At 39.9% G+C, this 12,955-nt stretch overlaps 1 protein-coding gene across 2 annotated transcripts in view; it reads right to left on the bottom strand.

Annotated features, from left to right (window-relative positions):
- Window positions 1-1,504: 1,504 nt before the first annotated feature.
- Window positions 1,505-12,955, bottom strand: part of LOC120931379 (tetratricopeptide repeat protein 24-like) — a 160,381-nt gene continuing 148,930 nt past the window's right edge. For both annotated transcript variants that reach the window (XM_040342759.1, XM_040342760.1), the window contains exon 9: window positions 1,505-1,858. In XM_040342759.1, the coding sequence (XP_040198693.1) occupies window positions 1,615-1,858 (244 nt within the window). In that variant the 3' untranslated portion in view covers window positions 1,505-1,614. The remainder of the gene's footprint in view (window positions 1,859-12,955) is intronic.

Here is a 12,955-nt window from a genome sequence, read left to right as displayed (position 1 = left end):
CAGTCCTCCTTCACTTACCTCATCCTTCGATTTTGCTTTTAAATGTCCTTATTTCTTCAGAGAAATCCTCACTTCCTGTTCTTCTGTCTGTAACTACACACAGTAATGTGAGTCTTTCTTCCTGGTGTGGAGAAAGCCTCTTGAGGGGGAGGGGGTGAGCAGGAGTGTCAGGACGCCCACTAACACACAACTCCTTTCTCTATCTGCAAAGTAGAGAGTGTCCTGACTTGCCTGCTCACCCCCTCCCCCTCAAGAGGCTTTCTCCACACCAGGGAGAAAGCCTCGCATTATGGCAGTGGTGGTGCGTCTATAGAGGGCGATGGAGCGCCGCCCCCCTCTGGCTCTCGCACCGCCAATTACAATAACATAGATTCATGTTAGTTCATGTTAGTTCATGTTAGTTCTGACACAATCGTTTTTTTAACCGATGGTGTGTAGGCGTGACGGACCATCAGTCAGGTTCATTGGTTAACCGATGACAGCGGTCCTTCGGACCGTTCTCATCGGATGGACCGATCGTGTGTACGCGGCCTGACAGTCTGTAGGGTCTCTGCATTGCACCTACGATCTGCCGATCATGGGTGCAATGATTTGCAGGCTCCCAGTAAAAAAATAAAACTGTGAAAAAGGTGTGCATTTATTATTCAAATATACAAAGGTAAACTTATCCTTTCATTTTTTACATGACTGTATCCTATTTATATAACTTGCTGCTATTTAATAAATGCTGCAGCACGATAACATGTATATTTTTATTTTCTGCATTTTATTTGTTGCTGTGTTTAAATGCCATTGTAAGCATCTTTTAAAAAAAACACTTTACATGGTTTAAATCTAGATCTTCATATATATGTCTAAAATTAGGCATTCTCGATTACAATTGTCCTCTACTCTTTATATAACCACCTTTGATGGGTTGCAGTGGGTTTTAATGTACAGTATATATATATATATATATATATATATATATATATATATATATATATATATAAATTAAGTTCATAGCATATGATACAACTAGTAAAATAAATATTTAGAACATATGATACCTAAGTCCCCTTTCACACTGGGGCGTTTTTGGAGCGTTTTTCAAGCGTTATTCGAGCGTTATTCGAGCAAAGCCTCACCTGCAATCCCAATGTGCTGGTAAAGCACCGCTAAGACCCTAACGTTTTAGGGTGTTTTTGGAGTGCCTCAGTGTGAAGGGGGAAGGCGTTTTTTCAGCTTTTTAATTCATTTCAATGGAGAGGGGCGTTTTTGGAGCGTTTTTTTTTTTCAGCGCCCAAAAGCTGCTCCAAAGATGCTGCTTGCAGGACTTTTCTCAACGCTCCGCCAGTGCAACGCCTCAGTGTGAAAGTGCAAGGCGTTTTTACAGCGCTTTCAATTCATTTCAATGGAGAGGGGCATTTTTGGAGCATTTTTTCAGCACCCAAAAGCTGCTCCAAAGATGCTGCTTGCAGGACTCAGTGTGAAAGTGTCCATTGAGATGCATGGAGAGCGTTTTATGAGCATTTTAATAGCGCTATTTTTAATGCTAAAACACTGTAAAAACGCTTCAGTGTGAAAGGGGTCTAAAAGTCCTCATTGTCGAACATTATATCACCAGTGTTTTTCCTAGGACACTGTGCATATTCGTGTGGTCTTCTTGTCTTGCGCTTGCACAGTCTCTCTTGGTGCGCCATCCTCTTCTTGTAAACTTTCGTCCTGGTCAGGGTCTTCTAATATTTTTTCCATTTCGTAACCTTTTTCTTGCAATATTTTTTCAAGGTCATGATGGTCAGCGTTTAATAGTTCTTCCAAATCACTATCTTCATTATTATTTTCTTCTTGTCCACTCTGTTCTGTATGGCCTGCATCACTGCAGAAAAAGACATATTGGTTATAGTATATTTTCAACAATACCATGAATGCATAGTTTTATATTTACTGTATTTAGGATTACAGTCTATTCAAATATTTGTCAACCACACGTAGCACCCTCCTACTAGGCTGCTATTTTTATTTATTTTTGGTTAGGCAAGTTTAGTTTTGGCTCTGCTGTAATCAGCAGAGCAGAATTGATTACATTTGACTGCTCTGGGTTCTTCAGGCTGCTAGTCTGGCTGCTTCCCCCTGTTTCTTGCACTCTCCAGAATATAGTTGGTGAGAGAGTTACATAGGCAGCTTAAATATGTATGCAACCTCAGACAATCTCTGGAGAGGTGTGTCCAGGTGGTGGTTGGGGAATGTATATATGGTCGGTATCCCAGAAGCCTGGGTTCTTGGAAAATGTTCCCAGCCAGAAAGGGGCTGCCTGCCTTCCTGGCTGTATTGCTGAAGGTCCAGCCTGTTCATCAGAATCTTAGCCTTTGCTGAAAGGGCCTGCTCAGCCACAAACCCTTTTAAGCATTCGAGAAGAGTGCCACTGAAGACCAGGGGGAGCATATCTGCTGGAATCAGAGTTGCAGTCTATGCTGAAAGGACACTATGGGGTTAATTTACTAAAGGCAAATCCACTTTGCACTACAAGTTCACTTGGAAGTGCAGTCCCTGTAGATCTGAGGGGGACATGCAAGGTATATACATTTATTTTTTTAGCTTGCACATGATTGGATGATAAAATCAATAGAGCTTCCCCTCATTTTAGAGTTTCCTCTCAGATCTACAGCAATCTACAGCGACTGCACTTACAAATGTACTTGAAATGCACTTGCAGTGTAAAGTGGATTTGCCTTTAGTAAATAACCCCCTATGAGTACTAGCCTAAAGAGGGAACAAACTTCAGTGACGGTTTGCTTTTATAACCCTTGCTGCACAAAATACAAGGCTTGTCTGGCCTGGGTCATTGCTATTGGTGCCCCAGTACTGTCCTACTGCTTAACGGACTGTCCAATAGAGCTGCAACAAGGAAGAGTGTCCTCATTATTTCAGTTAGTAATGTGGAGTACCCCACAACTACCTGAACCCATCCAAGTTAAATCTGCAATAAAACTTCTAATAAGGCAACTCTTATGGGCTGTGTTTACTGAATCAGTATGTGAACATTCTGTTTGCCTGGCTGCTGCCTTAGCAGGAAGAGAACCTGGGACAGGGACCCTAGCACAAGGTAGCGCTACATATTTAAGGTTGCAGGAACCCACACTATATTCACTTCCTTGTGATCAAAATTCAACAATACGTGCAAGGTAACTGCAAATAAACACAATATACGTGGATATCTAATCTACAGACATTGGGCCAGATCCACGAAGCGCAGTGCTTCTTTATGGCCGACGTAGTGTATCTCAGATACACTACGCCGCCGTAACTTACAGCGTATTTCCCGTATTCTCAAAGAATTTGTGCCGTAAGTTACGGCGGGGTAGTGTATCTGTGTCGGCGTAAGGGCGCGCAATTCAAATGGGTGAGATGGGGGCGTGTTTTATGTCAATACGTCTTGACCCGACGTAAATTACGTTTTTTCAGAACGGCGCATGCGCCGTCCGTGGGGGTATCCCAGTGCACATGCTCGAAATTAACCCGCAACAAGCCAATGCTTACGACGTGAACGTCATTTTACGCAAAGCCCTATTCGCGAACGACTTACGCAAACAACGTCAAATTTTCAAAATTTGACGCGGGAACGACTGCCATACTTAACATTGAGTACGCCTCATATAGCAGGGGTAACTATACGCCGAAAAAAGCCTTATGGAAACGACGTAAAAAAATGCGCCGGCCGGACGTACGTTCGTGGATCGCCGTATCTAGCTAATTTGCATACTCAACGCGGAAATCGACGGAAATGCCACGTAGCGGCCAGCGTAAATATGCACCTTAGATCCGATGGCGTACTAAGATGTACACCAGTCGGATCTAGCCCAGCTTCAGGCGTATCTTGTTTTGTGGATACAAAACAAAGATACGCCGGAGCAAACTAGCAGTTATGCGGCGTATCAATAGATACGCCAGCGTAACTGCTTTGTGGATCTGGCCCATTGTAATGTACTTAAGGATACTTTATATTCATCATCCAATTGTAACATCTAGGTGATGAATCATTGTAGTTCCCTAACTTGTCGAACCAAGAAGTAACTGTTTAATGCACCATTCCCCCTGCTAATTGATTACATGATAATAAATAGAATAGAATAGGATAAAATAATAATGATGAAAGTACAAACGAAATGAAAACTGAAATGGCTGGTGTTTGTACACAACGTGCAATTGGAGGTATGAAATAATATCACCTGATAATTTTATATGCATGAAATGATGGTTTCAAAGTATATAGGAGCACACATTATATTCCAAAGGTTTAATGGTTAATGACTAATCCTTACTATCAATGTGCAATAAGCAAACATGCAGAACAAACATGCAGATCAGAAAACTGATGATATGCACTCAGAGCAAACAAAACCTGCACACCAACAATTGTATGATAGGTTCCAACAGATAAGTGTAATATTAGGCTTAAAGTGGCTGTAAACCCACTTTTGAAAAAAAACTAACACCTGCAAGACAAAGGCATAATGAGCTAGTATGCATAGCCTACTAGCTCATTATGCAATACTCACCTAGGTCCGAAGCCCCGGCTGCAGTCCCCGACACAGCACCGGCCGGCGACATTTCGTCACAGAGTTACTTCCAGGTATCGCGGCTCCGGCGCTGTGATTGGCCCGAAGCCGTGATGACATCACTCCCGCATGCGAGAGCTGCCAGTCACGCATGACCTCCTTTAGAAATGGCACAATCACAGTTTCTAAAGTGCGCCTGAGCCGTTGTCTACGGAGCATGCTCCGTAGACATTGGCGCACATCTCTATTGTAAATATCTCCTAAACCGTGGAGGTTTAGGAGATATTTCCAGCACCTACAGGTTAGTGTTAATTTAGGCTTACCTGTAGGTAAAAGTGGCTGCACAGGGTGTACAGCCACTTTAATATACACGGGACGTTTTACAACCTCTCAGGAACGATTTTTAAAAACCGCAGTTTAGCCGCGTTTACATGCCGTGTTTGCGTTTAGAAGCGTTTTTTTTCCGAATAGTTAAAAATTTTAAACGCCTGTAAATGAAACACAGTTAAACATGAGTTACCGCGTTTACACGCAATAGATAATTTTTTATTTTCCTGGAGAGGGCCTTTAAAAACATAACCTCTGATAGTCACTTGTGGGCATTTCTGTTGTCACCTTCTTTGACCAATGCCACTTTGAGATTTGTTACATAAATTTGATATAGTGGCAGTGGAGGAAGTAGCAGCAGCTTAGGACAGCAGAGACAAGGATCTGACATCATGACATGCCTCAATGTGCCAATAAAACTTGGTCAACTTGAACATGAAAAAAAAATGTAATGCCCAGTAGTGGAAACTTGCTTATTTAATATGCTCTATTGTCGAAAGGCTTTAAAATTAAAGTAGAACTATAGGCAAAACTTTTTTTTATTTGAATAGAACAAGGGAGGGTTTTAACCCCTGTAAGATTTTTTTTGCACTCTTTGTCCAATTGGGTAGATTTACCTTCACTTCCTGTCCCACAGCCAAACAGGATTTAAGAAGAAATCCCTGAAAATTAAGGGAATTCCTTGGGGACCCCAACGTCACCTAAACTAGTGTGCCCATTGGAATATTTCCCCTCTATTACTTTTCTGGGGACAACCCAAAATTTGGGATTTTCTTTTACTTTCACTCTAATATGGAACATGTGAGGGAGGGGGCGCTATGTCTAACAAATAAGTAAACATATATAAACATAAATAAACATAGTGATAAATGAATAGTAGTCCATAAATGAAAACTTCCAAGTGGTGCTAGTGAAAAATAAAATAAAATTATAAGTGGTCAAAAAATATAAATAAATGAAAAATTGGTGAAACTCTATATGAATAGCAAGTGTTCACAAAAGTCCATAGGAAATAATATATCCTTAAAGTGAGATCTGTGCCTGGAGAAAAACAGTTGAAACCTCCACCAAAAGAATAACGTTCACCCGACGTGAATAAATAGATTGGCTCCTTACCAACTTGAGTGGACCCTTTATTAAAAAGAGGTCAAATCAGCTTTGTTACACAATAGTAACCATGGAATGAGCAGGTGAAGACTGAATAGGCAAGGACATCCCGATCAACAGTAAGACAAGTGGCAGATCTCACATCCCATCCAAAATACAAAAGAAAGATCGCAATAGTATATTATCCTTTTATTTAAAAAGTAATAAAAATGACAGGACAGCCAAATGGCCTCTTACTTGGTAAAGTGCCAAAGTCCCGGCACTGAGGCTACTGCGCGTGTGTCGATTGTATCGAATGTGGCAAAGAGCGGGTCCGCGTGTGTATCTGTAGGTGGCGTGCGTTCCAGCTCTCCCAACAGGACCCGGAAGTAGCGTGCGTCAGCGTAACCAGTATGCGCCTCGACGTACGTTTCGATGTGAAATCGTCATCAGGAAGCGTCACTGGTCACGCATCGAAAGGGTCTAAATAGCCCTGGGACGAATCTAAGTGGTTGGAATGGGACCAATCGTAGCCTCAGTTCCGGTCTCAAGCTCGAATATAAAAACTTTATTAAACAAACAGAGTTCAATGACACTGAGATACTCTGTGATAAATGATAGCAATATTAAAAAGGAAAAGAATCATTTTCTTTATGTATCATAAACGGATAAATGTCTATGTTACAATATGGGAAACCCATGATAAAATATGTGATTAAGAAATAGTTTTAAAAAACAGTAGTTATAAAAAATGTTTTTTAAAGACATGTATACTGGTACTGTGCATGATACAACAACAAATACATAGAAACTCCATGCTAATAGATCATATTATTCATTACTGAGAAAGCAGTTGAGATCTAATTCGATGTTTAAACCCAACGGCTGCATTGTTTGTAAACAATGCAGCCATTTGGTTTCATTCTGGGAAACTTCTTGGGTAAGGTTTGTCCCTCTCCAATGTGTGGAAATCCTATCAATACCATAGAAAACAAGCAGGCTGGGATCTCTGTCGTGGCATTCATCAAAATGTCGAGAGACACTATGATTGGGAAATCCTTTAATAATGTTTGCCACGTGTTCATTGATCCTGATTTTTAATTCCCTGGTGGTTCTACCTACATATTGTAATGAACAGGGACACTCGAGAACGTAGGTCACGTATCTCGAGTGACAGGTAATCAAAGGTTTTATGGTGAATTCTTGTTGGCTTACATTGGATTTGAATTTTAATTTCTTCTTACCATGTCTATTAGTGATTTTACATGATCTGCACCTCGTGCAGTAGAAAAAACCGGGACTATCAAGAAACGTGAGAGGTTTTTTGGGGGGGTCTGGAACATTAGGAGATATAATATTACGAAGACCTGGAGCTCTCCTGTAAATAAATCTAGAATTGGCAGGTAAAATTTTGGCCAAATCGTTGTCTTTTAATAAAATGGGCCAATGTTTCTTAAAAACTTTTTCTACATTTTTATAATCACGATGGAACCCTGATATAAATGGAAGATCACTCTGAAAGGCTTTCTTGGGTTTAGAAATCAGTAAAGATTCTCTATCCATCTCCGATACCTGGTGTTTAACAATTGATAATTGGTTTTTATCATACCCCTTTTCCGAGAACTTTTCACTAAGCAATTCAGCCTGGATCTCAAAATCTGAAAGTTGGTCGCAATTGCGCCGAAGCCTCATAAACTGACCCTTAGGTATGGTTCTCAACCACTGAGGATGGTGACAGCTAGATAATGGGACATATCCATTTCGATCGGTAGTTTTAAAGTACGTTTTGGTACTAATAAAATTCCCCTTTTTCACTAATGTAAGATCTAGGTAGTTGACATTCGTAAGGCTTGACTCAGCTGTGAATCTAAGACCATAAGAATTATCGTTCATGTCAAGCAAAAAGATATCAAGTGATGTAATTGAACCCTCCCATAACAATATAATGTCGTCTATGTATCGTTTATAATACAATAGTGATACATTGTTATCTTTATATATGGTTTCTTCTTCCCATTTCATTAGAACTAAATTCGCCACACTGGGGGCATAGCGAGCCCCCATCGAGACCCCTTTTATTTGCTTGTAGTATTTCTCCATGGCCCAAAAATAATTATTGCCCATGGCTAGCTGTAAACCTTCAACTAGGTAACGAGCCTGAGTAGCTGGGAGTATGGAATTTCCTTCTAAGGCCAATGATACCGCTGTGATAGCATCAGATTGTTTGATGTTAGTATACAGTGACTCAATGTCAACTGTCACCATCCATGTTTCTTGGTTAACTGTAATAGTGGACAGAGAGTTGATGAGCTCTCTGCTATCTTTAAGGTAGGATCGGCCCTTAACTACTAGTGGCTGAAGGAATAGATCGAGATACTCCCCCACTCTAGAGTAAAGTGCACCGATCCCACTTACAATGGGTCGGCCTGGAGGATGGGTCTTATTTTTGTGTATCTTTGGCAGAATATAGAGTACTGGTGTTCGTGGTGCTTTGGGTATAAGGTAAAGAGCTTCTTTAGTGGTAAGTATGGATAAACTGACTCCTTTTTCAACCCAGGTTGATAATTCCTCTTTGAGTTTCAACAATGGGTCACCAGATAATGGTAAATAAGTGTCGCTATCATTTAGAAGCCGTTGGACTTCATTGTAGTAGTTGACTTTCGTCAAAACTACTACCCCCCCACCTTTGTCCGCAGTCCTAACTACTATGTCCTTATTTTTCTCTAATTGCTTGATACCTTCCCTAATCAGTTTATTAGTCCTTTTGAATTGTGGCTTTAGGGTTTTGACTTCTTCTTGTACCATTTTTTTAAAAACTTCCACATGGTGGTGGGTTCCTTTTTTCGGATTAAATGTAGAATTATTTTTTAGATTACTATGTACAAAACCTGTATTATCCACCGACGGAGTATAGGGGGTTTGTTGTGAGAAATGTTTTTTTATATTAAGTTTTCTTATGTATTTTTCTATATCTACAAATAAATCAAATTTGTCTATATGTTTGTCTGGGGCATATTTCATCCCTCTGGAAAGGACTTCCAATTCCTCTTTGGAGAAGTCGATGCCAGCAAGATTGAAGATCCCCTCTGCTAGTCGTCCCGTGGTCTTTTTCTTTCCGGTTCCCCCTCTTTTACCTCTCTTTCTACTTTGTTTGGAGGTTGGTATGGTATAGGGGTCGGAATCTTGTAGGGTTCTTTCCATCCCCTCCATTCCCCCCCCGGTTGGGAAGTATTTTGATGTTGTACTGAGCGACCCCTATAGTTACCCCTAAAGTGTCCCCTAGGGGGTCGAGGGGCATAATAATTAGGGCCTGCATTCTGGTAATAATAATTACCATCCATGGGTCTGTTATCCAACGGAGCAAACCTATTATACATAGGTACTCCATAAGGGGCTGAATAATAATTTTGGGAGGGTGGATATTCACTCTCACAGCTGTAGGGGGGAAGATTTTTAGTTCCTTGTTGTGAACCCTTGGGTTTAGATGGTGTTTTATTTTTCTTAGGAGTACCAATATTTTTTGTGGTAATTTTGCTATTGGCTTGAGTGACCACATTACGCACTTCTCTTTCTCTTTCCGTAGATGGGGGTTTTTGTTGAATTTGTTCAGAATTAGTTTGCCACTTATAAACTTTTTGTTCTTCATAATCTAAGATATCCCTCTGGTATTTCTTCAATTTCTTTTGTTTGATTTCACTATCATATTTGGACAAATGCACCTGAAGTGTTTTGGACTTGTCCAAATATTCTTGGCTGCTCATATGCGGCTTCATAAGTTCTTTTAAATCCGCTATATTAGCTTCCAATAGCACATTCTTGGATTTCCGCCTCCTGATCATTAGTTGCATCAACTTTTGCTCACAGGCGTTAAAAAATTGAAACCAGTCGTCTAGCAATGATAGGTCATCCATCCCATCATTGGGATGGACGTCCCATCTAAGGCTTCTGGGAGTGAGATTTTTTTGAATATATAACTCAAATAATGCAATGTCCCACCAAGACCGTATTTGTTTTTCTAGATGGTATTGAAGCTGTTTGAAGCTTTTTTCCAAGTCTAGATTAGGACTTAATTTTTCTTGGAAGATTTCTTCTAGATTAATTTGACGTCCTTGCATAAAATTAAACACATCCATGTCAGCAAGATAAAAGCTATTAAATAATTTAAAAAACTAACAAATAACTCAAGAATTGGTAAGAAAATCTGTGCGCCACGGTTGGACCTACTCAAGGGTAGGACCAAATTAAAACATAATTTACAATCAAAAAAATATATATATATACAGCTGCTCCCCAAAATCAGGTGACTGAAGCAATATGGAACATGTGAGGGAGGGGGCGCTATGTCTAACAAATAAGTAAACATATATAAACATAAATAAACATAGTGATAAATGAATAGTAGTCCATAAATGAAAACTTCCAAGTGGTGCTAGTGAAAAATAAAATAAAATTATAAGTGGTCAAAAAATATAAATAAATGAAAAATTGGTGAAACTCTATATGAATAGCAAGTGTTCACAAAAGTCCATAGGAAATAATATATCCTTAAAGTGAGATCTGTGCCTGGAGAAAAACAGTTGAAACCTCCACCAAAAGAATAACGTTCACCCGACGTGAATAAATAGATTGGCTCCTTACCAACTTGAGTGGACCCTTTATTAAAAAGAGGTCAAATCAGCTTTGTTACACAATAGTAACCATGGAATGAGCAGGTGAAGACTGAATAGGCAAGGACATCCCGATCAACAGTAAGACAAGTGGCAGATCTCACATCCCATCCAAAATACAAAAGAAAGATCGCAATAGTATATTATCCTTTTATTTAAAAAGTAATAAAAATGACAGGACAGCCAAATGGCCTCTTACTTGGTAAAGTGCCAAAGTCCCGGCACTGAGGCTACTGCGCGTGTGTCGATTGTATCGAATGTGGCAAAGAGCGGGTCAGCGTGTGTATCTGTAGGTGGCGTGCGTTCCAGCTCTCCCAACAGGACCCGGAAGTAGCGTGCGTCAGCGTAACCAGTATGCGCCTCGACGTACGTTTCGATGTGAAATCGTCATCAGGAAGCATCACTGGTCACGCATCGAAAGGGTCTAAATAGCCCTGGGACGAATCTAAGTGGTTGGAATGGGACCAATCGTAGCCTCAGTTCCGGTCTCAAGCTCGAATATAAAAACTTTATTAAACAAACAGAGTTCAATGACACTGAGATACTCTGTGATAAATGATAGCAATATTAAAAAGGAAAAGAATCATTTTCTTTATGTATCATAAACGGATAAATGTCTATGTTACAATATGGGAAACCCATGATAAAATATGTGATTAAGAAATAGTTTTAAAAAACAGTAGTTATAAAAAATGTTTTTTAAAAACATGTATACTGGTACTGTGCATGATACAACAACAAATACATAGAAACTCAATGCTAATAGATCATATTATTCATTACTGAGAAAGCAGTTGAGATCGAATTCGATGTTTAAACCCAACGGCTGCATTGTTTGTAAACAATGCAGCCATTTGGTTTCATTCTGGGAAACTTCTTGGGTAAGGTTTGTCCCTCTCCAATGTGTGGAAATCCTATCAATACCATAGAAAACAAGCAGGCTGGGATCTCTGTCGTGGCATTCATCAAAATGTCGAGAGACACTATGATTGGGAAATCCTTTAATAATGTTTGCCACGTGTTCATTGATCCTGATTTTTAATTCCCTGGTGGTTCTACCTACATATTGTAATGAACAGGGACACTCGAGAACGTAGGTCACGTATCTCGAGTGACAGGTAATCAAAGGTTTTATGGTGAATTCTTGTTGGCTTACATTGGATTTGAATTTTAATTTCTTCTTACCATGTCTATTAGTGATTTTACATGATCTGCACCTCGTGCAGTAGAAAAAAACGGGACTATCAAGAAACGTGAGAGGTTTTTTGGGGGGGTCTGGAACATTAGGAGATATAATATTACGAAGACCTGGAGCTCTCCTGTAAATAAATCTAGAATTGGCAGGTAAAATTTTGGCCAAATCGTTGTCTTTTAATAAAATGGGCCAATGTTTCTTAAAAACTTTTTCTACATTTTTATAATCACGATGGAACCCTGATATAAATGGAAGATCACTCTGAAAGGCTTTCTTGGGTTTAGAAATCAGTAAAGATTCTCTATCCATCTCCGATACCTGGTGTTTAACAATTGATAATTGGTTTTTATCATACCCCTTTTCCGAGAACTTTTCACTAAGCAATTCAGCCTGGATCTCAAAATCTGAAAGTTGGTCGCAATTGCGCCGAAGCCTCATAAACTGACCCTTAGGTATGGTTCTCAACCACTGAGGATGGTGACAGCTAGATAATGGGACATATCCATTTCGATCGGTAGTTTTAAAGTACGTTTTGGTACTAATAAAATTCCCCTTTTTCACTAATGTAAGATCTAGGTAGTTGACATTCGTAAGGCTTGACTCAGCTGTGAATCTAAGACCATAAGAATTATCGTTCATGTCAAGCAAAAAGATATCAAGTGATGTAATTGAACCCTCCCATAACAATATAATGTCATCTATGTATCGTTTATAATACAATAGTGATACATTGTTATCTTTATATATGGTTTCTTCTTCCCATTTCATTAGAACTAAATTCGCCACACTGGGGGCATAGCGAGCCCCCATCGAGACCCTAAGGGTCAGTTTATGAGGCTTCGGCGCAATTGCGACCAACTTTCAGATTTTGAGATCCAGGCTGAATTGCTTAGTGAAAAGTTCTCGGAAAAGGGGTATGATAAAAACCAATTATCAATTGTTAACCACTTAACCCCCGGAACATATTGCTGCCCAAAGACCAGAGGACTTTTTGCGATTCGGGACTGCGCCGCTTTAACTGACAATTGCGCGGTCGTGCGACGTGGCTCCCAAACAAAATTGGCGTCCTTTTTTTCCCACAAATAGAGCTTTCTTTTGGTGGTATTTGATCACCTCTGCGGTTTTTATTTTTTGCGCTATAA

The sequence above is a fragment of the Rana temporaria genome, chromosome 3, assembly GCF_905171775.1.
Source record: "Rana temporaria chromosome 3, aRanTem1.1, whole genome shotgun sequence".
Classification (NCBI taxonomy): Eukaryota; Metazoa; Chordata; class Amphibia; order Anura; family Ranidae; genus Rana; species Rana temporaria.
Note: the sequence above shows the minus strand (reverse complement) of the source record. Positions and strands in the feature narration are given on the sequence as shown.